Source organism: Mya arenaria, chromosome 6 (genome assembly GCF_026914265.1).
Source record: "Mya arenaria isolate MELC-2E11 chromosome 6, ASM2691426v1".
Lineage (NCBI taxonomy): Eukaryota > Metazoa > Mollusca > Bivalvia > Myida > Myidae > Mya > Mya arenaria.
This window is the reverse complement of record NC_069127.1, coordinates 66,081,750-66,107,225: the sequence shown is the minus strand read 5'-3', so window position 1 is coordinate 66,107,225 and position 25,476 is coordinate 66,081,750. Positions and strand designations below refer to the sequence as shown.

The 25,476-nt window shown below is 41.7% G+C and overlaps 1 protein-coding gene across 2 annotated transcripts; it reads right to left on the bottom strand.

Moving 5' to 3' along the window:
* Positions 1–274: 274 nt before the first annotated feature.
* Positions 275–20,058, bottom strand: LOC128239025 (uncharacterized). 2 transcript variants are annotated; one of them, XM_052955451.1, is made up of 9 exons: positions 19,847–20,058; positions 17,552–17,622; positions 16,485–16,614; positions 14,562–14,718; positions 11,396–11,431; positions 10,907–11,033; positions 2,908–3,116; positions 2,557–2,595; positions 275–1,472 (listed from the first exon to the last, which is right to left on the bottom strand). In XM_052955451.1, the coding sequence occupies exons 1-9, from the start codon at positions 19,851–19,853 to the stop codon at positions 1,409–1,411; spliced, it is 840 nt and encodes a 279-aa protein (XP_052811411.1). In that variant the 5' UTR covers positions 19,854–20,058; the 3' UTR covers positions 275–1,408. The 2 variants fall into 2 exon arrangements, with proteins under 2 accessions (XP_052811411.1, XP_052811410.1); XM_052955450.1 differs by having other exon boundaries at positions 2,902–3,116; positions 19,847–20,054.
* Between the last annotated feature and the right edge of the window lie 5,418 nt (positions 20,059–25,476).

The window sequence follows — 25,476 nt, the reverse complement described above, 5'->3', positions numbered from 1 at the left end:
ACTTTGAAATTGAAAGTGAGGCTTTCATTCATTAGTTACCATCATTTGGAACTATTTCCAAACATTAAATTGAAAGTGAAAGTAGTTTTTTTTAAAAATGTCAAAAATATATAAGAAAATTATATATTATTAATTTATATTATGTAATATAAGATTTTCACATTTCATACTCAAACACCAATATTCTATGGCTAAGCACTGTCAACTGGCCAAATTTCAACCAGATAGCTGTATAAATTAAGAATTTATAACAATTTAAAATAGGCCACCCCTCCAAAAGCTTCCTCTATATCAGGCGTGAGACCACAGTTATTTTTACTATATGTTTCATATAGACACTAACCTGGCTTTTGACTTTATACACACCCCAATTGAAAAACAAGGACATGGCATCTCTAGAACAATTCAAGACACAAAATATAATCACAAGAGAACACCATGTTGACCATTGACCCGACTGTCAAAATTGAGTTCAAATACATAACCCTTCCGCCAGGGAGTCAATCGGCTACAAACAACTAATTTTCAGACTTCCACAAGCTATGATTTTTCCAATATTTACATTGAAAACTATCAATTTCTGCAATAGAGTGTCAAATTCAGTCAAGTTCTCTGCAAAAAGAACATTTTTTGCTTCTTTTTCATTCAATTTTAATAAAATATTGATACTTGAACACAAGCACTCTTTGTTTCTGTATTCACATCCGGATCTTGGTCAACGGGGGGCAGATAACTGTGGTCTTGAGCCATTTGAAATCAACACGGAGCCCGGCATGTCATATGGTATGACGATCTCCCTTCATGTTTACTTGCATTTCCAGCCGTTCGATATCCACATACATTCTTTAAGAATGTATTAGAGGGAATACTTGTGTTAATAATATAGGAGACAGTATCATTTTCATTTTTTTTAACAAATGAATTTATTGTTTGCTGAGAAATAGATTAAAATTGTAACCAGTCCACCATGTTTCTTCGAGCGTTGTTGTCCAATCAAACGTCTGGATACAAAAATCAGCGCTAACGATTTGATGACTTATAGACGACTGGCTATTGAAATGACGAAAAGTTTATTTGGAATGAGTTGTCTTTCTTTCCCCGACGTTTTATTTTAATCGATGGGCAAAATTCGGAGCGGAAAGAACAAAAAAGTTTGGGATTTCCATTTTTTTTCTGAAATCGCGTTTTTTTGAGCGGCGGGTTTGTTAAACGAACACTCAAAAAACAGTGGCCTTATATGTAAAGTATAATGACACAAGTGTAGCTGTTGAAATACTTTCTCGAACCGTACACGACATTTTTTTCAAGTGTAAATAATGCACTTCGACTGAAGTGGTAGGAAATTGGTAAGAGGTGATCGTTAAATGGCATTAAATATAAACACTTTGATTTTGTCCTTAAGGATCACTTATGGAGTGTGTTTTGACTGATAATGTGGTCGTGGGATGGTGAAGTCACTGATTACTGAGTCCCTGAAATAATAAAGAAAACAGTGGACTTACAAACCACATTTGGACATCAATTAGTTCATCATACTTAAAATAACAAGTAAAGTATTGAATGTGCATTTCCGCTTCGAATGACGCAATTTTAATTTTGTTGTAAAACAGATCGGTATGTTTTCTGTCATTTTAACAGACAAGTCGCAAAAGCGATTATCCAGTTTGGGAGACGCATTTCGGTTAATTATTATGATCATGCAATCACATGCTATTATTGTTTTACAAAAAAATAACAAAAAAATAATTATATTTTGTATCGACTGTTTTGATTGACAACTGTAGACAAGTCGATTGTGCACACGGTTGTCAAAAGAACCGTGATATCTTGTTTTAAGAAGTGTGACATATAACGACATGTGTATAAGTTTGTGTATACCACGTGATAAACTGCGTCATAAATGCCTCGGTGGAAGGCAATACTTTGCTTCGAATTGTGACTTTAAACAAAGATAAATTGATTATTTGTTCACAAACATCAATGAAACATAGCGCAGTCAACGCCGCGTACACAGCACCGCCGCCGGGTTTTTACCAGAGTTGGTTTTAAAAAACACTTCGACAAACCTTTTCACAAAAACGCCGCCTGATGGATCACTGTCAAAACCGATTTTGGAAACATGTTTGTCGAAGTGTTTGTGGAAACTAATCACCTTATCAAACTTCGGTTATAAAACGAAGGCGGGGCTTTTTAAGTGGCGTAGACTGCCCTTTGTTTCATTTAAATTGGTGAAGAAAAAATAGTAGTTATCTTTGCCGTTTTAAAGTTTTTATTCGAAGCAAAATATTGCCTTCCGACGAAGCATTTATGACGTAATTTATCACGCGGTATACACACACTGTGTATTCATGCGCTGAAGACAAGAAAGGCCGCGTCCTTCTCGATGCACGTTGAGAGGCTTATGAACTAATTTGTTATCAAAATTACTTGAACGGAGCTGATCGGAAATCGTCATGAATATATAAGCAAATAACTGTAAAGGTAAACTTGTAAAATAGTTTTCATAAACCATTATATATTTGGATGCCATTGGAAACAGAGAGGTGAATATATTACCCTTTTCTCCATAGGAATTCGTCCCTCCTCGATTTGTTCCTAAAATGATAAGACAGGAGTTTGTTTAAGTGTCTTTTTTTCATTCTATAATCCAACGAAAAAATTGAGTCTTAAAGTCTTCTGAAAAATCATTCTGCTAAAGTTATATCGCTACATCCCATGTAGAAAGGTCATATTCGCTTAGTTTTTGGTTTGTTATACATCAGTTTTAGCATAAACTAGAATGTATTTTTCTTACTCTTATAAGCTAAGCAAGGGGGGATGTATAACATGATAATATGATTAAACAATGCTTTTGGTATTGCAACACTATTTTTTACATACAAACTGATAATTAAAACATACATGTACATTTCGTGTTCCGTTGGTGATCCCCGGTCGTCTTCCTCGTAAAAATCACGTATTCTTGGTAACCTTTGACCTTCACTGCAATACACGCAGTCGTCACTATGGTAACCGGGTGATGGGTTTTCATTGGCCATTCTACAGGAGACGTAGTAGACATCGCCTTCCGTTTGTTGTTGGTTTTCGGGTATCTCCTTCGATGAATGATGAACTGCCTAATAGTGTTTTGAAATTTAAACATGATTACTTTTACAATGGAGACTGCAGTAGCCAAACTTTCACGAATACTCTGTTATGAGAAACAAGATAAAGGCCGCACAAAAACTAAACCGTCACAACGCAAGATATAACCCGTACAAACACTTAACCGCCCCAAAGCAAGTCATAACCCGCACAAACACTTACCCGTCACAAAGCAAGATATAACTCGTACAAATACTTAACTGTCCCAAAGCAAGATATAACCCGTACACACACTTACCCGTCCCAAAGCAAGATAAAACCCGTACACACACTTACCCGTCACAAAGCAAGATATAATCCGTACAAATACTTAACCGTCTCAAAGCAAGATATAACCCGTACAAATACTTAACCGTCTCAAAGCAAGATATAACCCGTACAAATACTTAACCGTCTCAAAGCAAGATATAACCCGTACAAATACTTAACCGTCTCAAAGCAAGATATAACCCGTACAAATACTTAACCGTCTCAAAGCAAGATATAATCCGTACAAATACTTAACCGTCTCAAAGCAAGATATTACCCGTACAAATACTTAACTGTCCCAAAGCAAGATATAACCCGTACAAATACATAACCGTCTCAAAGCAAGATATAACCCGTACAAATACATAACCGTCTCAAAGCAAGATATAACCCGTACAAATACTTAACCGTCTCAAAGCAAGATATAATCCGTACAAATACTTAACCGTCTCAAAGCAAGATATAACCCGTACAAATACTTAACCGTCTCAAAGCAAGATATAACCCGTACAAATACTTAACCGTCTCAAAGCAAGATATAACCCGTACAAATACTTAACCGTCACAAAGCAAGATATAACCCGTACAAATACTTAACCGTCACAAAGCAAGATATAACCCGTACAAATACTTAACCGTCTCAAAGCAAGTTATAACCCGTACAAATACTTAACCGTCTCAAAGCAAGATATAACTCGTACAAATACTTAACTGTCCCAAAGCAAGATATAACCCGTACAAATACTTAACCGTCTCAAAGCAAGATATAACCCGTACAAATACTTAACCGTCACAAAGCAAGATATAACCCGTACAAATACTTAACCGTCTCAAAGCAAGATATAACTCGTACAAATACTTAACTGTCCCAAAGCAAGATATAACCCGTACACACACTTACCCGTCCCAAAGCAAGATATAATCCGTACAAATACTTAACCGTCACAAAGCAAGATATAACCCGTACAAATACTTACCCGTCACAAAGCAAGATATAACCCGTACAAATACTTACCCGTCACAAAGCAAGATATAACCCGTACAAATACATAACCGTCTCAAAGCAAGATATAACCCGTACAAATACATAACCGTCTCAAAGCAAGATATAACCCGTACAAATACTTAACCGTCTCAAAGCAAGATATAACCCGTACAAATACTTAACCGTCTCAAAGCAAGATATAATCCGTACAAATACTTAACCGTCCCAAAGCAAGATTTAACGCGAACAAATACTTAACCGTCTCAAAGCAAGATTTAACCCGTATAAATACTTAACCGTCCCAAAGCAAGATTTAACCCGTAAGATCCCAAACCAAGGTACAACCCGTACAAATACTTAACCGTCTCAAAGCAAGATAAAGGCCAAAACACACACTAAACCGTCACAAAGCAAGAAAGACATACTATGCATCATCAAAACATCTGATCAAGTAATGAATATAAAGTACTTCAGTAATCCCGCACTTCAAAACCTAACACTTAAATCAAATTCGGGATATAATATTGTTCTTAACATTTGTATGGAATTTGACATGTCAATGTATAAATTGATCATGATATTGGCCAAAATGTAGCTTTAACTTAGAGATCAGTTCATGAATTGCAGATTAATGCTTTTGATATTTTCTACGTTGCAGGATAAAAAGTACAGTCTGTTTAAAAAAAGGTATACTTTAAATGCAAACGAAGTCTTAAATTATTATGCCCCTTAACATTTTTATTTCAAATACCAAGTTTCCCCCAAATAGATGAAGATTACACGGAACTTTAACAATTTCCAATGCATTTCTCAATCTCATACGCAGAAATATATATTGGCAAGCAGCGACTGATGGAGTTTTGAAAACTTACATTAAGCTTTTTTGTTTGTTTTGCAAATTTCATTCAAAAGAATAAATTCCAATTTATTTCCTCATACTGTATTGTCTTTTTACCCCCGTTCGATTTACTCATAACAGTAAATTAAAGTGTGTTCAGAACCAAAAAACAATTCCAAAATGTATAACAGTATTATTTACAATTATGTCTTTCGAACATATGTTTACTTAACATGTTATCGTTGGAGTTTTAAAATAACAACTTTTTTGGTAATCTGCATGCATGTTTATTTCTTCTATTTTTATCGCACTGACTCGTTAAAGTCTGAAAAATTTACCTGTAGGAACACTCAATTTATAGGGTGCTTTATGTTTAAACAGGAAAAAAACTCAAATAATATAACAATGCAAAATAGTTATTAAAACGACGACTCCAAAATAGCCATGTGATTTTAAGTTTTCGATTGAATGTTAAACAACTAGTTTCAGATGGATATTCTCTATGTACGAGCATGTTACCGCAAAGTGCTGTCCACAAAAAAGGAAATTCTTACTAAGGGGAAACTACAAAGGCCACTTGTGTACTGTATCCTTGTACATGAGTTGTCATTAAAATGAACAGAAGACTTGCGTCCCTGACCCATACCCCATAATTCTGTATTACCTCCCGAACCCTTACCCCATCACTTAGTCTTGCATCCAAGATCCCTACCCAATCACTCTGTCTTGTATCCCGGACCCTTACCCCATCACTCAGTCTTGCACCCCGGAACCTTATCCCATCACTCTGTCTCGCATCCCAGAACCCTACCCAATCACTATGTCTTACATCCCGGACCCATACCCCATCAATTTGTCTTACATCCCCGACCCTTACCCCATCACTCTGTCTCGCATCCCGGACCCTTAACCCATCACTCTGTCTGGCATCCCGAACCCTTACCCCATCACTCTGTCTCGCATCCCGAACCCTTACCCAATCACTCTGTCTTGCATCCCGGACCCTTACCCAATCACTCTGTCTTGCATCCCGAACCCTTACCCATCACTCTGTCTCGCATCCCGAACCCTTACCCCATCACTCTGTCTCGCATCCCGAACCCTTACCCAATCACTCTGTCTTGCATCCTGGACCCTTACCCAATCACTCTGTCTTGCATCCCGAACTCTTACCCCATCACTCTGTCTCGCATCCCGGACCCTTAACCCATCACTCTGTCTCGCATCCCAAACCCTTACCCCATCACTCTGTCTCGCATCCCGAACCCTTACCCAATAACTCTGTCTTGCATCCCGGACCCTTACCCAATCACTCTGTCTTGCATCCCGAACCCTTACCCAATCACTCTGTCTCGCATCCCGAACCCTTACCCCATCACTCTGTCTCGCATCCCGAACCCTTACCCCATCTCTCTGTCTCGCATCCCAGACCCTTACCCCATCACTCTGTCTTGCATCCCGAACCCTTACCCCATCACTCTGTCTTGCATCCCGGACCCTTACCCAATCACTCTGTCTTGCATCCCGAACCCTTACCCCATCACTCTGTCTTGCATCCCGGACCCTTACCCAATCACTCTGTCTTGCATCCCGAACCCTTACCCCATCACTCTGCCTTGCATCCCGGACCCTTACCCAATCACTCTGTCTTGCATCCCGAACCCTTACCCCATCACTCTGTCTTGCATCCCGGACCCTTACCCAATCACTCTGTCTTGCATCCCGAACCCTTACCCCATCACTCTGTCTTGCATCCCGGACCCTTACCCAATCACTCTGTCTTGCATCCCGAACCCTTACCCCATCACTCTGTCTTGCATCCCAAACCCTTACCCCATCACTCTGTCTTCCATCCCAAACCCTTACCCCATCACTCTGTCTTGCATCCCGAACCCTTACCCCATCACTCTGTCTTGCATCCCGATCCCTTACCCAATCACTCTGTCTTGCATCCCGAACCCTTACCCCATCACTCTGTCTCGCATCCCGAACCCTTACCCCATCACTCTGTCTCGCATCCCGGACCCTTAACCCATCACTCTGTCTTGCATCCCGAACCCTTACCCCATCACTCTGTCTTGCATCCGAACCCTTACCCAATCACTCTGTCTCGCATCCCGAACCCTTACCCCATCACTCTGTCTTGCATCCCGAACCCTTACCCAATCACTCTGTCTCGCATCCCGAACCCTTACCCCATCACTCTGTCTTGCATCCGAACCCTTACCCCATCACTCTGTCTTGCATCCCGAACCCTTACCCCATCACTCTGTCTCGCATCCCGGACCCTTACCCAATCACTCTGTCTTGCATCCCGGACCCTTACCCCATCACTCTGTCTTGCATCCCGAACCCTTAACCTATCACTCTGTCTCGCATCCCGAACCCTTACCCAATCACTCTGTCTTGCATCCCGAACCCTTACCCAATCACTCTGTCTTGCATCCCGGACCCTTACCCCATCACTCTGTCTTGCATCCCGGACCCTTACCCCATCACTCTGTCTTGCAGCCCGGACCCTTACCCCATCACTCAGTCTTGCATCCCGGACCCTTACCCAATCACTCTGTCTCGCATCCCGGACCCTTACCCAATCACTCTGTCTTGCATCCCGGATCCTTACCCCACCACTCTGTCTTACATCCCGGTCCCTTACCCAATCACTCTGTCTTGCATCCCGGTCCCTTACCCAATCACTCTGTCTCGCATCCCGAACCCTTACCCCATCACTCTGTCTCGCATCCCGGTCCCTTACCCCATCACTCTGTCTCGCATCCCGAACCCTTACCGAATCACTCTGTCTCGCATCCCAGATCCCTACCCAATCACTCTGTCTCGCATCCCGGATCCCTACCCCATCACTCTGTCTCGCATCCCGGACCCTTACCCAATCACTCTGTCTTACATCCCCGAACCTTACCCCATCACTCTGTCTTGCATCCCGGACCCTTACCCCATCACCCTGTCTCGCATCCCGGACCCTTACCCAATCACTCTGTCTCGCATCCCGGACCCTGACCAAATCACTCTGTATCGCATCCCGAACCCTTACCCCATCACTCAGTCTCGCATCCCGGACCCCTACCCCATCAATTCGTCTTGTATCCCGGACCCTTACCGCATCACTCTGTCTCGCATCCCGGACCCTTACGCAATCACTCAGTCTTACATCCCGGACCCTTACCCCATCACTCTGTCTCGCATCCCGAACCCTTACCCAATCACTCAGTCTTACATCCCGGACCCTTACCCCATCACTCTGTCTCGCATCTCGAACCCTTACCCCATCTCTCTGTCTTGCATCTCAGACCCTTACCCCATCACTCTGTCTCGCATCCCAGACCCTTACCCCATCACTCTGTCTTGCATCTCAGACCCTTACCCCATCACTCTGTCTCGCATCCCGAACCCTTACCCCACCACTCTGTCTCGCATCCCGAACCCTTACCCCATCACCCTGTCTCGCATCCCGGACCCTTACCCCATCACTCAGTCTCGCATCCCGAACCCTTACCCCATCACTCTGTCTCGCATCCCGAACCCTTACCCAATCACTCTGTCTCGCATTCCGAAGCCTGACCCCATCACTCAGTCTTGCATCCCGGACCCTTACCCGGTCACTCTGTCTCGCATCCCGGACTCTTATCCCATCTCTCTATGTTGCATCCCGAACCCTTACCCAATCACTCAGTCTTGCATCCCGGACCCTTACCCAATCACTCAGTCTTGCATCCCGAACCCTTACCCAATCACTCAGTCTTGCATCCCGAACCCTTACCCAATCACTTAGTCTCGCATCCCGGACCCTTACCCCATCACTCTGTCTTGCATCCCAGACCATTACCTCATCACTCTGTCTTGCATCCCGAACCCTTACCGAATCACTCTGTCTCGCATCCCAGATCCCTACCCAATCACTCTGTCTCGCATCCCGGATCCCTACCCCATCACTCTGTCTCGCATCCCGAACCCTTACCCAATCACTCTGTCTTACATCCCCGAACCTTACCCCATCACTCTATCTTGCATCCCGGACCCTTACCCCATCACCCTGTCTCGCATCCCGGACCCTTACCCAATCACTCTGTCTCGCATCTCGGACCCTGACCAAATCACTCTGTATCGCATCCCGAACCCTTACCCCATCACTCAGTCTCGCATCCCGGACCCCTACCCCATCAATTCGTCTTGTATCCCAGACCCTTACCGCATCACTCTGTCTCGCATCCCGGACTCTTATTCCATCTCTCTATGTTGCATCCCAAACCCTTACCCAATCACTCTGTCGTGTATCACGGACCCTTACCCAATCACTTCGTCTTGTATCCCGGATCCTTACCCCATCACCCTGTCTCGCATCCCAGATCCCTGCCCAATCACTTAGTCTTGCATCCCGAACCCTGACCCAATCACTCAGTCTTGCATCTCGAACCCTGACCCAATCACTCAGTCTTGCATCCCGAACCCTTACCCAATCACTCTGTCTCGCATCCCGAACCCTTACCCCATCACTCTGTCTTGCATCCCGGACCCTTACCCCATCACTCTGTCTTGCATCCCGGACCCTTACCCCATCACTCTGTCTCGCATCCCGGACCCTTACCCAATCACTCTGTCTTGCATCCCGGACCCTTACCCCATCACTCTGTCTCGCATCCCGGACCCTTACCCCATCACTCTGTCTCGCATCCCGGACCCTTACCCAATCACTCTGTCTCGCATCCCGGACCCTTACCCCATCACTCTGTCTCGCATCCCAGATCCCTACCCAATCACTCTGTCTCGCATCCCGGACCCTTACCGCATCACTCTGTCTTGCATCCAGGACCCTTACCGCATCATTCAGTCTTGCATCCAGGACCCTTACCGCATCACTCAGTCTCGCATCCCGGACCCTTACCCGATCTCTCTATCTTGCATCCCGGACCCTTACCCATTCACTCTGTCTTGCATCCCGGACCCTTACCCCATCACTCTGTCTTGCATCCCGGAACCTTACCCCATCACTCTGTCTCGCATCCCGGACCCTTACCCAATCACTCTGTCTCGCATCCCGGATCCTTACCCCATCACTCTGTCTCGCATCCCGGATCCTTACCCCATCACTCTGTCTCGCATCCTAGATCCCTACCCAATCACTCTGTCTTGCATCCCGGACCCTTACCGCATCACTCAGTCTCGCATCCCGGACCCTTACCCGATCTCCCTATCTTGCATCCCGGACCCTTACCCCATCTCTCTATCTTGCATCCCGGACCCTTACCCCATCACTCTGTCTCGCATCCCGGACCCTTACCCCATCACTCTGTCTCGCATCCCGGACCCTTACCCCATCTCTCTATCTTGCATCCCGGACCCTTACCCCATCTCTCTGTCTTGCATCCCGGACCTTTACCCCATCACTCAGTCTCGCATCCCGGACCCTTACCCCATCTCTCTATCTTGCATCCCGGACACTTACCCCATCTCTCTGTCTCGCATCCCAGACCCTTACCCCATCTCTCTATCGCATCCCGGACCCTTATCCCATCTCTCTATCTTGCATCCCGGACCCTTACCCCATCTCTCTGTCTCGCATCCTGGACCCTTATCCCATCACTCCGTCTTTTATCCTTGATTCTTGCCCCATCAATTCGTCTTGCATTACGGATCATTACCCCATGACTTTGCATTATATCCTGGACCCTTACCCTTTCTCTCCTTCGTGTCGGGTCGTTATGGTAATACACGGCGTTGTCATTTTCCTCTCCAACTATTTGCGAACGCCCCATATTTCCATATAGCGCGATGTTTTGGTCAAATACATGGGTGGACACACTGAAAATGATATAAATATAAAAATATATTCTACTTATTACAATTCGTATAACGCTAAGGTAATTTATTCGCAAGATGTTAATTAAAATAATCTAAAAATAACGAACTGTATTTCGTTATACACTATCTTTGTATTTCTATTTCGTAGTACATAATAAAAATAATTCGTAGACGTGTATGTAAGTGCCCATCCCAACTCTCGTGTAGGGAGTTCTGCGGAAACTCGGTAAACCTCCTTCCCACAAAACACACTAAGAACGGGTTTGGGGGACACTCTAGACTATAGAAGATGCGTATAATCAATAACTTGGTAACCATTTGGTCCATATATGTTCATTATAAGTTTATTATTAGTATTTTACCTGTATGGCATCGAATCTGTGTCACCATTCTTAGACCTGAAAGAAAATAATGTCAATTTGGATATGAGGCATCGGAAACTATTTTGATAAATTTACTAATTGTGTATTACTGTGGGGGGGGGGGGGGCACCTGGCACGCGCCCATCCTAAAATTGTCCACGTTTACTTTATTTCAATATAGGATAAAAATACGCCCAAAATGCACCATTTCGGAAAAATAAATTGTTAACATTTTCGTTGAGGAGAACCCACTACTCCTCCTACCAACACTTTTTTGAGGTAGGCCCGCAAGTAAAAAAAGTAACACCCCCTATAACGTCAAATCCTTGAGCCGCGCCTGCATTGAGCTACTCTTTTCTATATATATAATACTACCATTCCGTTTGCATGAGCCAGCGTCGGCATTATGTCGTCATAGCTTATTCCATTGCTTCCCACTGAGATTGAGATTCCGTGATCCGTTCTAACCCCCAGTGACCTCCCGTTTTCGGCTTTACCCCAAGTAAACCCCAGTGGCCTCCCGTTTTCGGCTTAACCCCAAGTAAACCCCAGTGGCCTCCCGTTTTCGGCTACACCCCAAGTAAACTCCAGTGGCCTCCCGTTTTCGGCTGTTCCCCAAGTAAACCCCAGGGCCCTCCCGTTTTCGGCCTTTTACCTCAAGTAAACCCCAGGGGCCTCCCGTTTTCGGCTTTACCCCAAGAAAACCCCAGTGGCCTCCTGTTTTCGGCTTTACCCCAAGTAAACCCCAGTGGCCTCCCGTTTTCGGCCTTTTACCACAAGTAAACCCCAGGGGCCTCCTATTTTCGGCCTTTTACCCCAAGTAATCCCCAGGGACCTCCTGTTTTCGGCCTTTTAGCCCAAGTAAACCCCAGGGGCCTCCCGTTTTCGGCTTTACCCCAAGTAAACCCCAGTGGCCTCCTGTTTTCGGCTTTACCCCAAGTAAACCCCAGTGACTTCCCGTTTTCGGCCTTTTACCCCAAGTAAACCCCAGGGGCCTCCTATTTTCGGCCTTTTACCCCAAGTAATCCCCAGGGACCTCCTGTTTTCGGCCTTTTAGCCCAAGTAAACCCCAGGGGCCTCCTGTTTTCGGCCTTTTACCCCAAGTAAACCCCAGGGTCCTCCTGTTTTCGGCTTTTACCCCAGTATCCCCCAGTGGCCTGATTTGTTTTGCTTTTACCCCCAATAAACCCCAGTGGCCTCTTGTTTTCGGCTTTTATCCATAGTAAGCCACAGTGGCCTCTTGTTTTTGACTTTTACCCCTATTGCCCCCAGTGGCCTCCTGTTTTCGGCTTTACAAAAACATTTATCGAATACGTTGATAACGCTAGTATATAATTTGTAATTAAAATGTGACACTTTTCCCAATTAAATAAATGCAAGTTTAAACTTCAATTTTCATACTTGTTTCATCAACCCTTGCCCAATGCAAGAGCTCACCATGGGAATTATTTCAACACTGAGCTTAAACGACCTCTTTGCACTAAGCTCGCAGTTCACAATGAAACCTTTCTGAACACTGAGCTAAAAAAACTCCATGTTCTAAGATCTAAGTTCACAATGAGAACTATCTCAACACCGATCTAAAAGCTCTATGCTCTAAGCTCACATTGTGAACTATCTGAACACTGAGCTAAAAGCTCCATGCTCTAAGCTCTAAGTTCACAATGTGAACTCTCTCAACACTGAGCTAAAAAGCTCTATGCCCTAAGCTCTAAGTTCACATGCTTTAAGTTCTAGGTTCACAGTGAAAACTATCTCAACACTGAGCTAAAAAAAGCTCCATGCTCTAAGATCTAAGTTCACAATGAGAACTATCTCAACACCGATCTATAAGCTCTATGCTCTAAGCTCACCTTGTGAACTATCTGAACACTAAGCTAAAAGCTCCATGCTCTAAGATTTAAGTTCACAATGTGAACTATCTCAACACTGAGCTAAAAAGCTCCATGCCCTAAGCTCTAAATTCACAATGTGAACTCTCTCAACACTGAGCTAAAAAGCTCCATGCCCTAAGCTCTAAGTTCACATGCTTTAAGTTCTAGGTTCACAGTGAGAACTATCTCAACACTGAGCTAAAAAGCGCCATGCCCTAAGCTCTAAGTTTACAGTGAGAACTATCTCAACACTGAGCTAAAAAGCGCCATGCCCTAAGCTCTAAGTTTACAGTGAGAACTATCTCAACACTGAGCTAAAAAGCGCCATGCCCTTAACTCTAAGTCCACAATGTGAACTATCTCAACACAGAGCGTTAAAGCTCCATGCCCTAAGCTCTAAGTTCGCATTGTGAACTATCTCAAGACTGAGCTAAAATACTCCATGCCCTTAGCTCTAAGTCCACAATGTTAACTATCTCAACACAGAGCTAAGATCTCCACGCCCTAATCTCTAAGTTCACGTTGTCAACTATCTTAACACTGCGCTAAAAAGCTCCATGCTCTAAGCTTTAAGTTCACATTTTGAATTATCTCAACACAGAGCTAAAAAGCTCCATGCCCTAAGCTCTAAGTTCACATTGTGAACTATCTCAACACTGAGCTAAAAAGCTTCATGCCCTAAGCTCTAAGTTCACAAAGTGAACCATCTGAACACTGAGCTAAATGTAAATAAGATAAAATAAATTATTGAGTTTTATACTTCCTCGGACCTTATATATGAGGACTATGACGCTAAGATTACCACCAAAAATGTACAACAATGTGACAAATGTAATGCACCAGTCAATTGGAACCACGGCCCCCCAAGGTCCGGGGAATAGCGGGGACTTTGACTTTTGGTCCAGCCAACCCCGGGGCGGGGGCGAACTAATGGTAAAATCCACGCAAAATGCCCCCGCACCCCAGGGACCCTAAGAAGGCCCTTTCCCCGCTATATTTTGCGCAAAGACAAAACCACCGCATTCACCCGGCACTGCGGGGTCGACTGAAAGGTAAAAACACGACCCTTTTCCCCTTTTCCCCGGCTATGCCCGGTATGCCCCCGGACCTTTGGGGGCGTGGTTACAATTGACTGGTGCATAAATAAGTCGTATCCTTTCATGTTGTGTCCTCGACATTTGCCCAAAACAAGAGCGATGCGTGCAAAGACTTTATGACAGCCACGACGAGAAAAGGATTACAATCAAAACAATAACGACAATGAGATGCATACAAACAAGTAAAAGTTTCACCTTTTGTGCTTGTTTCCTCGGCCCCTGCCCATTGCGAGAGCGATGCAGACAAAGATTATGACTGCAGCGACTAGCACAAGGATGACCACCAGAACTATGACGATAATAAGAGGTTCGTCCATGCCGTCTGGCCTTGTCGGCAACGGTGTCGTCTTCACTGATAAAAATTAAATAATATAATCTAACCAACAAATAAGCAAGTATTAAAATTTCAAAAACACAGTTTACATCATTATTTTCTCATTAATTCAACTTAAATAGGACGAAAAAGACCCATTTAGAAATCTGTGAAAACTAAGAATATAAATATTTTCCATGGCCGAGAGTGTAAGATCCGACCCGATTGTAGGGTGTTTTGCGGAAACGAGGTTTACCGAGTTTCCGCAAAACACCCTGCGCGAGGGTCGGGATGAACCTATCTTACACGAGCGGCTATGTGGAAGATGCTTTTTCTCCCACCTCAGTTAAAGAAAATTTAATAAAAATGTTTTTTTTTGCTGGAACTCTTTTGTGCTTAGTGAAAATAATTGCGGACGGATATGCGATCATACGTGGTTGTCATGGATATTCGCGCAGTGATTCAGAGTATGTAAATGGTCTGATCGGTCTTAAAATAGTTCTAAGAAGAGTGAAACATTATTTCTTGAAAGGTGCGTGAAAATTGTTTTCTGGTGACATTTAAAGCGAGAAATAATTAACTAGCGTTCTAAATATTGCCACAAGACAAGGTTTCCATGATGCGCTACAGACGACAGTCTTCAACAAGGGAGGTAATTACAATGTGACGACCATTAAAAAGAAGTTCCATACGGGCATTTTATCTTCGCCCATGGGCAAGATAAGAATTTCTAGCATGGTTAAATTAATGGATCTACTTATCTGAGGTGGGAGAAATGAATATCTGATATTATTTTTGGTTAATGTTTTTCATTTCCGTTTTCTTTAGAAAAGAAACTTTCAAAGGATACAAAATAATATGGGCTCACAAGGCATCGCAAATTTACATATTTGAGGGTCAGATTCCTTAAAACAGGAATATTGTGTAATGCCAACGCAGGACACTGAACCTGTGATTATCCTATTCATAACAATTTACAGTCATTTCCTAACTTAAGCTACTTTCCTAATTTAATTGTTTGTTTGGTTATATGATATTTAAACTTAAGAATTTCTTAAATATATTGTTTTCATTGACCTTATTAAAAACAACAACATACTCTAATGTTTAAAACACTTTCAACATTTCTTTTAATATAACTATGAAAATTTTAAGAAATCAACTTAAGTTAGGAAATGACTTAAGATGCTTTATGAAAATGGCCTCCAGTTGAAGTGTAATCTTGGTAAACAGATTAAAGAAGCGTTGGGGATGGAAAAGACAATTGACATTCAAACTGAACTTGAGTCAGAAATGTACAATTTCTTTACAAACCATAGTAACAAATTCACGATTATTTCTAGAGTTGATCTCCTAGAGTTGTGGGTATATTCCAAAATTACCGATTGGTGGATTTCATAAGATATGCCAATGTGTTTTTACTTAATGAATCCCTACGTGGCGACCACCGGGCTGTTACTAGAGGGAGTCATCTTTTCCGATCTATTTCATTTAACTCTTAGATTACTGTCAGTTGTATATAATTTTGTAATGGATATGTTGTTTTACACTTCGTTTAATACTGCTGCGTTTTGCATGTAGAAACAGAAATCAAGCAAAAGCTTACGGACACCAAGTTAGTAACTAGTCAGACATAACGCTAACATGATGACCATATAAGAAATATGCAAGCCAATAAAACATATCATTGTGATCTATCAGTGCACAAGTTTGTTTTTTTCGTTTGCCCAAAACGGCTGTAATGTATTATACAATCATTTAATTATTCCCCAAGTAACACAAAAAGTTGGATAAGTCAAAATTACCTTCACAGTATGGATCGGCGGACCAGAGACCGCTATCGAGACAAGTGACTTCCGGTTCACCCACCAGCTCCAGTCCATCGAGGCACGAGACCCTGACCACCGTACCCGGGCTCATCGCCCACGTGCTCACCTGATGGTTACATTATACTAATATACATAATATTAAATTAACAATGTTTTGGGAGGGCTATGTACTCTCACTTGTACGTTACATTATACGGATAGTCATTAAAATAAAAGAGATATTACTATAAGAATCGTCGTGAAATGCGCTATTGAATTTGTGATCCATCGATGAGGTGTGCGTGTGAAATATATTGAGCCCTTCTTGAGATTTGGTGGCTTATACTGATATTTTAATGAAGGGCCTCGCATCTTTTACGTATAGATTAGAGTTTATTACGTAGTTTCTATGCGAATAAGCAAGCAGAGCGCAGCGAAGCGATCGTTGTTTCTTATTTGCGAAGAAATAAAATGATAAACTCCAACCGACTTAGTGCTAGCCCCTCCCTTATTGCATCAGCTTTTTACATTAAGCCATGCGCCGGTCAAAAAGACATATCAATCACTGACAACCCCTTCCAAAAATATCGTGACGTCATTTAATTCAGCGTTAACACTGAAATCGTGCCTTTGCATATGAAAACAGTAGGCGTGGCTTTATGCGCATGCGCAGTTATAGCATTTCACTAAATCATGTAGAGTCGTCTTCAGAAATAAGAACAGATTATTCACAAATAAGAAACGAAACATTTTAAAAATCTAGCACCCCGATTGGCTGGAAATGTAGGGCAAACTCTTAATGGGTTTAGATCTTTTTAGAATTAATGGTCTCAAATGAAGGTTAAAAATCTACCACTGATACACAAAATTATTTATTTGGTGAAAGTCTGAAAATGTAAGGTTGATAAATATCAATACCAAATTAAATAACACATTTCACATCAAAGTTTGTTTGTTTTGACTCTTACGACTTTTACGATTTTTAGAATTTCACTATCAAACCTGGCTGTATATAGGCAAGTGAATTTTCTCAAGAACAAGTATCAATGAAACAATTCGTTCACCTGTAACTCGCGATATGTTTCCTTCGTGATAAACGTTGAGTTCGGTAGCATATTTGTAAGGCTCGGACAGTCTGGAAATATATACAATAAACACAAAACCATATAATTTTAACCTGGGGTCATGCAGGTCCAAGCCCTGGCCGTGGCAACATGTGCGGCGAATGACAGTATTAAAAATTTGTTTAAAGACTCATTTAGTGCTAATTGACAACGAATAGAATCAGGTCAAAGGGGTTCTCACATTGGTCATCACGGGTTACAACCAATGTGAACAAAAAAGTGAGTGACGTTGATTTTCTAAATAACTTTTTTTTGCAGAAAACGTATGAAAATAGTCTATTTTATGTTTGCTTGATTTGTTACCGGCTCAGCTAACTTGTTTACATGTATGTTTGATATATTTGTTACCAGCTCAGCTTACTTGTTTACATGCATGCTTGATAGAGTTGTTACCGGCTCAGCCTACTTGTTAACATGCATGTTTATTAGAGTTGTTACAGGCTCAGCTTACTTGTTTACATGCATGTTTGATAGAGTTGTTACCGGCTCAGCCTACTTGTTAACATGCATGTTTATTAGAGTTGTTACCAGCTCAGCTTACTTGTTTACATGCATGTTTGATAGAGTTGTTACCGGCTCAGCTTACTTGTTTACATGCATGTTTGATAGAGTTGTTACCGGCTCAGCTTACTTGTTTACATGCATGTTTGATAGAGTTGTTACCTACCCAGCTTACTTGTTTACATGCATGTTTGATAGATTTGTTACCGGCTCAGCTTACTTGTTTACATGCATGTTTGATAGAGTTGTTACCGGCTCAGCTTACTTGTTAACATGCATGTTTGATAGAGTTGTTACCGGCTCAGCTTACTTGTTAACATGCATGTTTGATAGAGTTGTTACCGGCTCAGCTTACTTGTTTACATGCATGTTTGATAGAGTTGTTACCGGCTCAGCTTACTTGTTAACATGCATGTTTATTAGAGTTGTTACCGGCTCAGCTTACTTGTTTACATGCATGTTTGATAGAGTTGTTACCGGCTCAGCTTACTTGTTTACATGCATGTTTGATAGAGTTGTTACCGGCTCAGCTTACTTGTTTACATGCATGTTTGATAGAGTTGTTACCTACCCAGCTTACTTGTTTACATGCATGTTTGATAGAGTTGTTACCGGCTCAGCTTACTTGTTTACATGCATGTTTGATAGAGTTGTTACCGGCTCAGCTTACTTGTTTACATGCATGTTTGATAGACTTGTTACCGGCTCAGTTTACTTGTTAACATGCATGTTTGATAGAGTTGTTACCGACCCAGCTTACTTGTTAACATTCATGTTTGATAGAGTTGTTACCGACCCAGCTTATTGTTAACATCGATGTTTCATAGTGTTGTTACAAGCTCAGCTGCTTTTAAACATGCATGTTCAATAGCGTTTTACCAGCTCAGCTTACTTGTTAAGATGAATGTTTGATAGCGCTGTTACCAGCTCAGCCTACTTGTTAACATGCATGTTTGATAGAGTTGTTACCAACTCAGCCTACTTGTTTACAGCTCAGCTTACTTGTTAACATGCATGTTTGATAGAGTTGCTACCAACTCAGCTTACTTGTTTACATGCATGTTTGATAGAGTTGTTACCGGCTCAGCCTACTTGTTATCAGCTCAGCTTACTTGTTAACATGCATGTTTGATAGAGTTTTTACCAGCTCAGCCTTCTTGTTAACATGCATGTTTGAAATATTTGTTACCAGCTCAGCTTACTTGTTTACATGCATGTTTGATAGAGTTGTTACCAGCTCAGCTTACTTGTTAACATGCATGTTTGATAGAGTTGTTATCAGCTCAGCTTACTTGTTAACATGCATGTTTGATAGAGTTGTTACCAGCTCAGTCTACTTGTTAACATGTTTCATCATCACCATCATCATCATCATCATCATCATCATCATCATCATCATCATCATCATCATCATCATCATCATCATCATCATCTTCGTCATCATCATCTTCGTCATCATCATCATCATCATCATCATCATCATCATCATCATCATCATCATCATCATCATCATCATCATCATCATCATCATCATCATCATCATCATCATCATCATCATCATCATCATCATCATCATCATCATCATCATCATCATCATCATCATCATCATCATCACTATCATCACCACCACCACCACCACCACCAACCCCCTATCACCACTAACACCCCCGACCATCACCACATCATCTTGAAGGGGATATTTAAATGCTACTGGAACAATATTGCTAAAAATACCTGTCATTGTTGTTGGTTAATCCTCGGATAGGCTTAACGGTTACAACGAGCCTGTAACACTTAAATATAACACTTTTCCATCTTATTCCTAGGGCCACTTATTTTTCACAAGCTCAATAGTAAGTATTTATACTTCCATGAAATGATGATGAATAAGCTCACATAAACAAGTTAAGCATTCTTAATGAAGCCTTTATTATAAGGATTGCCCATTATATTATATTACGCCGGTACACCATCTGTAGCACTATCGATGCGAGGGAAAACGACTTATCAATTTTGTATGGAACGGTTGTTTCATCTCTGTTGGCAACAAGAGGCGCATTCTTCTCTGGGTAGAATCCTTAATCAATACCATTGATCGTCAACACCTTGAAGTGACACCAGCCGGTATAAAAACTAAAAAACGCTGTCTGATATGCATCATGGGGCCTGCATCATGGGGCCTGTTTTAATTAAGAACTAAAATCGTAAAATTGAAATTATTTTAGTGCCAGATTTCAGATTTGTCAAAATTAAACTTTCTAAATACACAACTTAAGAAAATAAAAACAATCGACCCTTTGCTATTGAAGACCTTTCAAAAGGTTTAAGACTATTAAAGCTTCGACTAAGATTCTATTACTACAACTCCCTCTAGTATATAAAACCAAAGCAAATGTATTTAAGAAGACTATTTGATTAAATAAAGGTAATTTAATTTCGTAACTTAGTTGTATCCATCATATATTATTATAGATATTCGAATTTAACGCTGACGCTGGACAAAAGTTCTATGATCGGATTTGAATTTATAGCATAAGTATAATTAATATAATATAACTTTTGCCCTAATATGACATGTACTGCCGGATTAGATTCTGCTCACATTGTCACGTGGTGGCTCGTTCCAAAACCTAACACAAACACTCTAGCTGCCTCGGCAAATTCAATATGTTTTCCTACGTATTTTAACCTAAGAATACAACCTACATTTTAAGACAAAGAAATTGCAGATAGGCAATTATTAAGTACTTAGCTTATTCATTAAGAATTTCACCTTTCGCGAGTGTTTAAAGGTCTGCCCACTGCCACACATCTGATACACACTCCCTGTGCCAGATTCTGTGTTGTCAATAATTCAGCCGATGAGTTGTATTCAAAGTCAGTTAGATGACATGAAGTGATTTCTTAAGGATTAAGAATGACTCGTTCGCTACGCACACTCCGCCCATTCTTATTTATTAAGAATTTACTTCATGTTATTTAACTATTACATTAAAGACCGTCTTTTAGCAAAAAAAATACAGTGCAAACAATTCGCCTAGGAATGTTATCTCTTTGATTTAAAAAATACTAAGAGCAGAACGGCACGACATTCGGAACACCTCGGCCATTTCCATCAAAAACAACCTCTTATGTATATGTCAGAAATCTTTATATCTAACTCCGCAGCAAGAAGATCGCGTAGTAATTTCAATCGAGGGGTTAAACTCAATGACTTTACTGTTGGGAATCTCAATTATTTATGCAATAACACTCTTAACTGGCGATCAATTTAATCGTAGTAATACAAAAACAAGTTCAAACAGTACAATTGATTAATACTGTTATTTAAATTTTTACGAACTACTTCTATTGAAAACCGGCATACATCCGGGGTTGTTTTGGTGGAAAGTGGCCGAGGTGTTCCGAATGGACAGCACGAATGGCCTGAAAGTAACAGCGTTCAGAAACCAGATAAGACGAACCCAGGGGCGGTATCAGGACTTGCCGTTAGAGGGGGCGTAACTTAGGGGCGCAACATTTCAACATGTGCCCCTCCTTAAGAACCAGAAGACATGGCATAAGCTGTTTCCATGTGGATTTGGTGATTCGATAGAAAAAAAAGCAATTTGTAGTCGGAAATGGTGCATTATGAGCGTATTTGGTTACTATTTTTTCTCCCATAAAAAATATTTATGTAAAAAGTTAACATGGACGATTCTAGAGGAGGCGCGCGCCGGGTGGCACCCCCCCCCCCCTTCTCAGACCGCTAGTGGAATCAGTCACATGAAAATAAGTCGCTGACAGATGCAAAATATTGATTTATTTATCTCCGTGTATTAAAGGCAGGGTATGAATTTTAAATTACAGGTATTATTCCTTTTCTTAAATAGTAAATATGGTTCGATAAAGTTTTGTTTACTATATGTAAAAGCTTATTTTTAAATCGTAGCGTTTCGTACGGTTCCATTAAAGTACAATTCTACATTTATTGGTACGCTTTAACAAACAAAATGATACACCATTGACATCATTTTTTTGTCATTTTATTATGTTCCCGCCAAATTAACACGTTGTGAATTTGAAATAGCGGGGAAACAATGCATTCAAAACAACAGTACAGCTCGTTCCCGATCTAGATAGTAAGCATCAGTGTTTGTGTAAGCACATAAAATTAAAGATAATTATAAATACAGTTGTATGTACTCACAAAAATGAAAGGTTTGATGCGACGCAAAAGCTCTACATTTTCCACTGTTTATATCTATCGATTCACCTGCTGAAAAAACAAACCGGCTGACTAGTAATTTACTGAAATACATTGATTGGAATACTGCCTTTTCATTGGACAAAATAAAATGTCGAACACTTACTTATCATCAAGGTGTTGTGCTCTCTATCAGATCGCTTATAACAAGTCTTCATTCGAAGCAAAATATTGCCTTCCGACGTAGCATTTATGACGTAATTTATCACGTGGTGTACACACACTGTTATATAGAGTCATATTGAACAAAATGAAAAATTTACAGCTTTTAAACAAAAATACCCATTTTAGTGAAAGTATTTAGTCATTTAGTGCAGTGTCTTCCATAACAAAAGTCAATAGCACACAACACATAGTTTCAAATTAACTTTATTAATAAGCACATATTTATAAAACAATTTTCAAAGCTTGAAATACATGAACACGTATTATTTTTAAGCAAATCTGTTTCTTCCCAGCTGCGAGATACACAAGAGAAGTTCACACTTATTGATTTATCACGAATAATAACTTTTCATTCCACTTTGGTCAGGTTCAGTGGTTCGGCTTGTGAGGGCATCTGGGTAGCATAAGGATGGATCATAGACTGAGCATGCGCAGAAACATACGGGGCAGAGTGCGCATGTGCGGCGAAATATTCCATGGACTGCGCCTGATACTGCCAGTAGTCGTCTGCCTTGTTTGTATAGTACGAATCTGAGGGGGCGAAGGCTGCGTTCGGAAGGCTCTGAGAGTTCCACCAGGATTTCGTTGCAAGATCAATGTGGTTTGCACGAGCTGGCTGCTGTTGGTTCATCCAGAAGGGAGCGGCTGAGTGCTCGTACTGAATCGAAGCGTGGTTGTAAGAAGCACCGTAGCCATAGTAGTCGTAGTAGGTATATCCAGGGTAGTGACCGTGCCATTCGCTTTGGAATTGGTTCATGTTGGGTTTAGAGGTGACTGCATCGCGGTTAACCTGTTCATTGGATACCTGGGGCTTCAGCAGGGTTGTCGCAGGCGGCAAGGTGGCGGCGGAGGAAGCTTCTTTAGAAGTAGGCCTCACTTTGACCGTTCTCTCCAGTGGCTGTGTGGTAAGAGGATCTGTCTCGTGACGTTTACGCTTCAGTAGGTTGGATGGTGCCGTAGACGTCTCAGACTCTATGCTGGTAACGGAAGGTGTAGGTGTCGGCGCACAATCGTTCCGGGAACAGGAAACGTCCATTTGGAGCGGGCTGTTGTCCTTGAAGCACGTCATTGGAGGGAGATTCAAGGGAGGTGCGCGGCGCGGGACGACAGGCTCTACACGCAGTTCATCGTGCAGGTACGACATGTAGTCTCGACCTTCGCATGTTATATTCTTCGCACGGAACATCTCAAAGTGCACGTGCCCGTAGTTGACCCTCCACGTCTTTCCAAGGATACAGTCGTACGAGTTACTGAAATACTTGGTACTGGAGAGCGTGTTGCTTACGCTGTGCTTCCACTTCCTATTCTGCTCCTTGTAGAAGTGGGGAAACATTTTCTGAAGACCGGTCCGTATTTTACCAATGGTCAGTGCTTTCTTATCCGACAAGTGTATTGTCATAATTATCATAGATGCGTACGTGTACGGCGGTTTCCCGCCAGAATCTATGTTTCCTTTCCCAGCTTTATTACTTGCTTGATCGACTGGCCGATGGACGACGTCGTTAGCCATACAAGGCGGCTGCTGAACTACTTCGTCTGTCTCCGCCGTAGTGTCAAACATGTGTTTGGGGAACAGATGCGGCAATACGAGTGGAAAACTGTCGAAGCCGCGTTCGCTGGGATCGGAATTTTTTAGATTCCGAGCGGAAGTGGAGTGATATGAGCTGAATTCGTTCTGAATATTGTTCATAAGGAATGAGGGCTCAGGGGCCGTGTACGTCTGTAGGTCCATACCGTCTTGAGTCTTGTACCACCGGAACGAACCGTGGACGTTAGTGTTAGAATCAGTGTGAGCTGCCTGTTCCGGTTCCTGTGATACGGTGCTCCAATTTGACGACTCTTGCGTGGACTCTGTGGCCGAACAAATGCTACTTCCGCTGTGCGCGGAATCAGGTGACATAGTGGGAATGTTGCAGTCGATGTTGTCGACATAGCTCGATGCATTGACGACGTAATCGCCCTCAGTGAGGACAGTGCTGACGGAGGACGACCCAGTGACGTCACGTCCTGGGGCTTTGTAGATGATTAGCTGGTCACGGACCGAGGACTCGTCAACTGCGGACTCGGTATCAACGATCGTTGGCTCTTTGAAGGACTGTTGGAAATCTGTAATTAATAGATTACAAAAATAGCAGTTTACTCATACATCAAAGGGATCAAGCCTAACTGAAAAAATAAAATGAATGAAGGAACGAACGAATGGACGGGATTAGATGGTATCGGTTGAATGACACGATCGAATGAACAAACGAACGGACGAATGAATGAACAAACAAACGAATACAGAAACAAATACATAAAAACATGCATGAAATAGATCTGAATCAATCAATCATTCAATCTATGAATCAATCTATAAATCAATCAATAGTGTCCTTTTATTAGTTTAAATGGTGACTTTTGAACGTTCGTTTAATATATTCCATTCAATTATTCTGTTACATAAAGCCATTTGCTATGGATGCAATACAATTATGGTTCATGATTTTTACCATCAATCAGAAGGGGGGACTGTAAACAACGATACAAGTCAACGCATAGGGGAAAATTTCCACATCGATATGTTACAGGTTATATTATAAACTATGTACATATTCGTTACAATGCTTAATGACAATGAGTGAATTTGTTCGTTTCCAGTGAGTACCGGGTATTCTTAAAATGTGTTATTGACATTAAAAAGCTACAAACTTTATGTGAAAGACAACATACTTGTGAACTAATTCGAAACATTATGTGTGTCGTTGTGAAAATAGTGCATAATTTTATGAAACACATCTCGTATCAGTGCTTCATGTTGCCAGGGTAAAATATAAGACCAATTTCTTATGTTTCCGGTACATTTGGGAAAATCTGACCCGAGGGGGATCTGCCGGTAACGAAGCTTGCAGAATTGTCGTCCAATTGTATCAAGTCGGCTTATGTAGTTCTGATAATACGTATTTGATGCAGT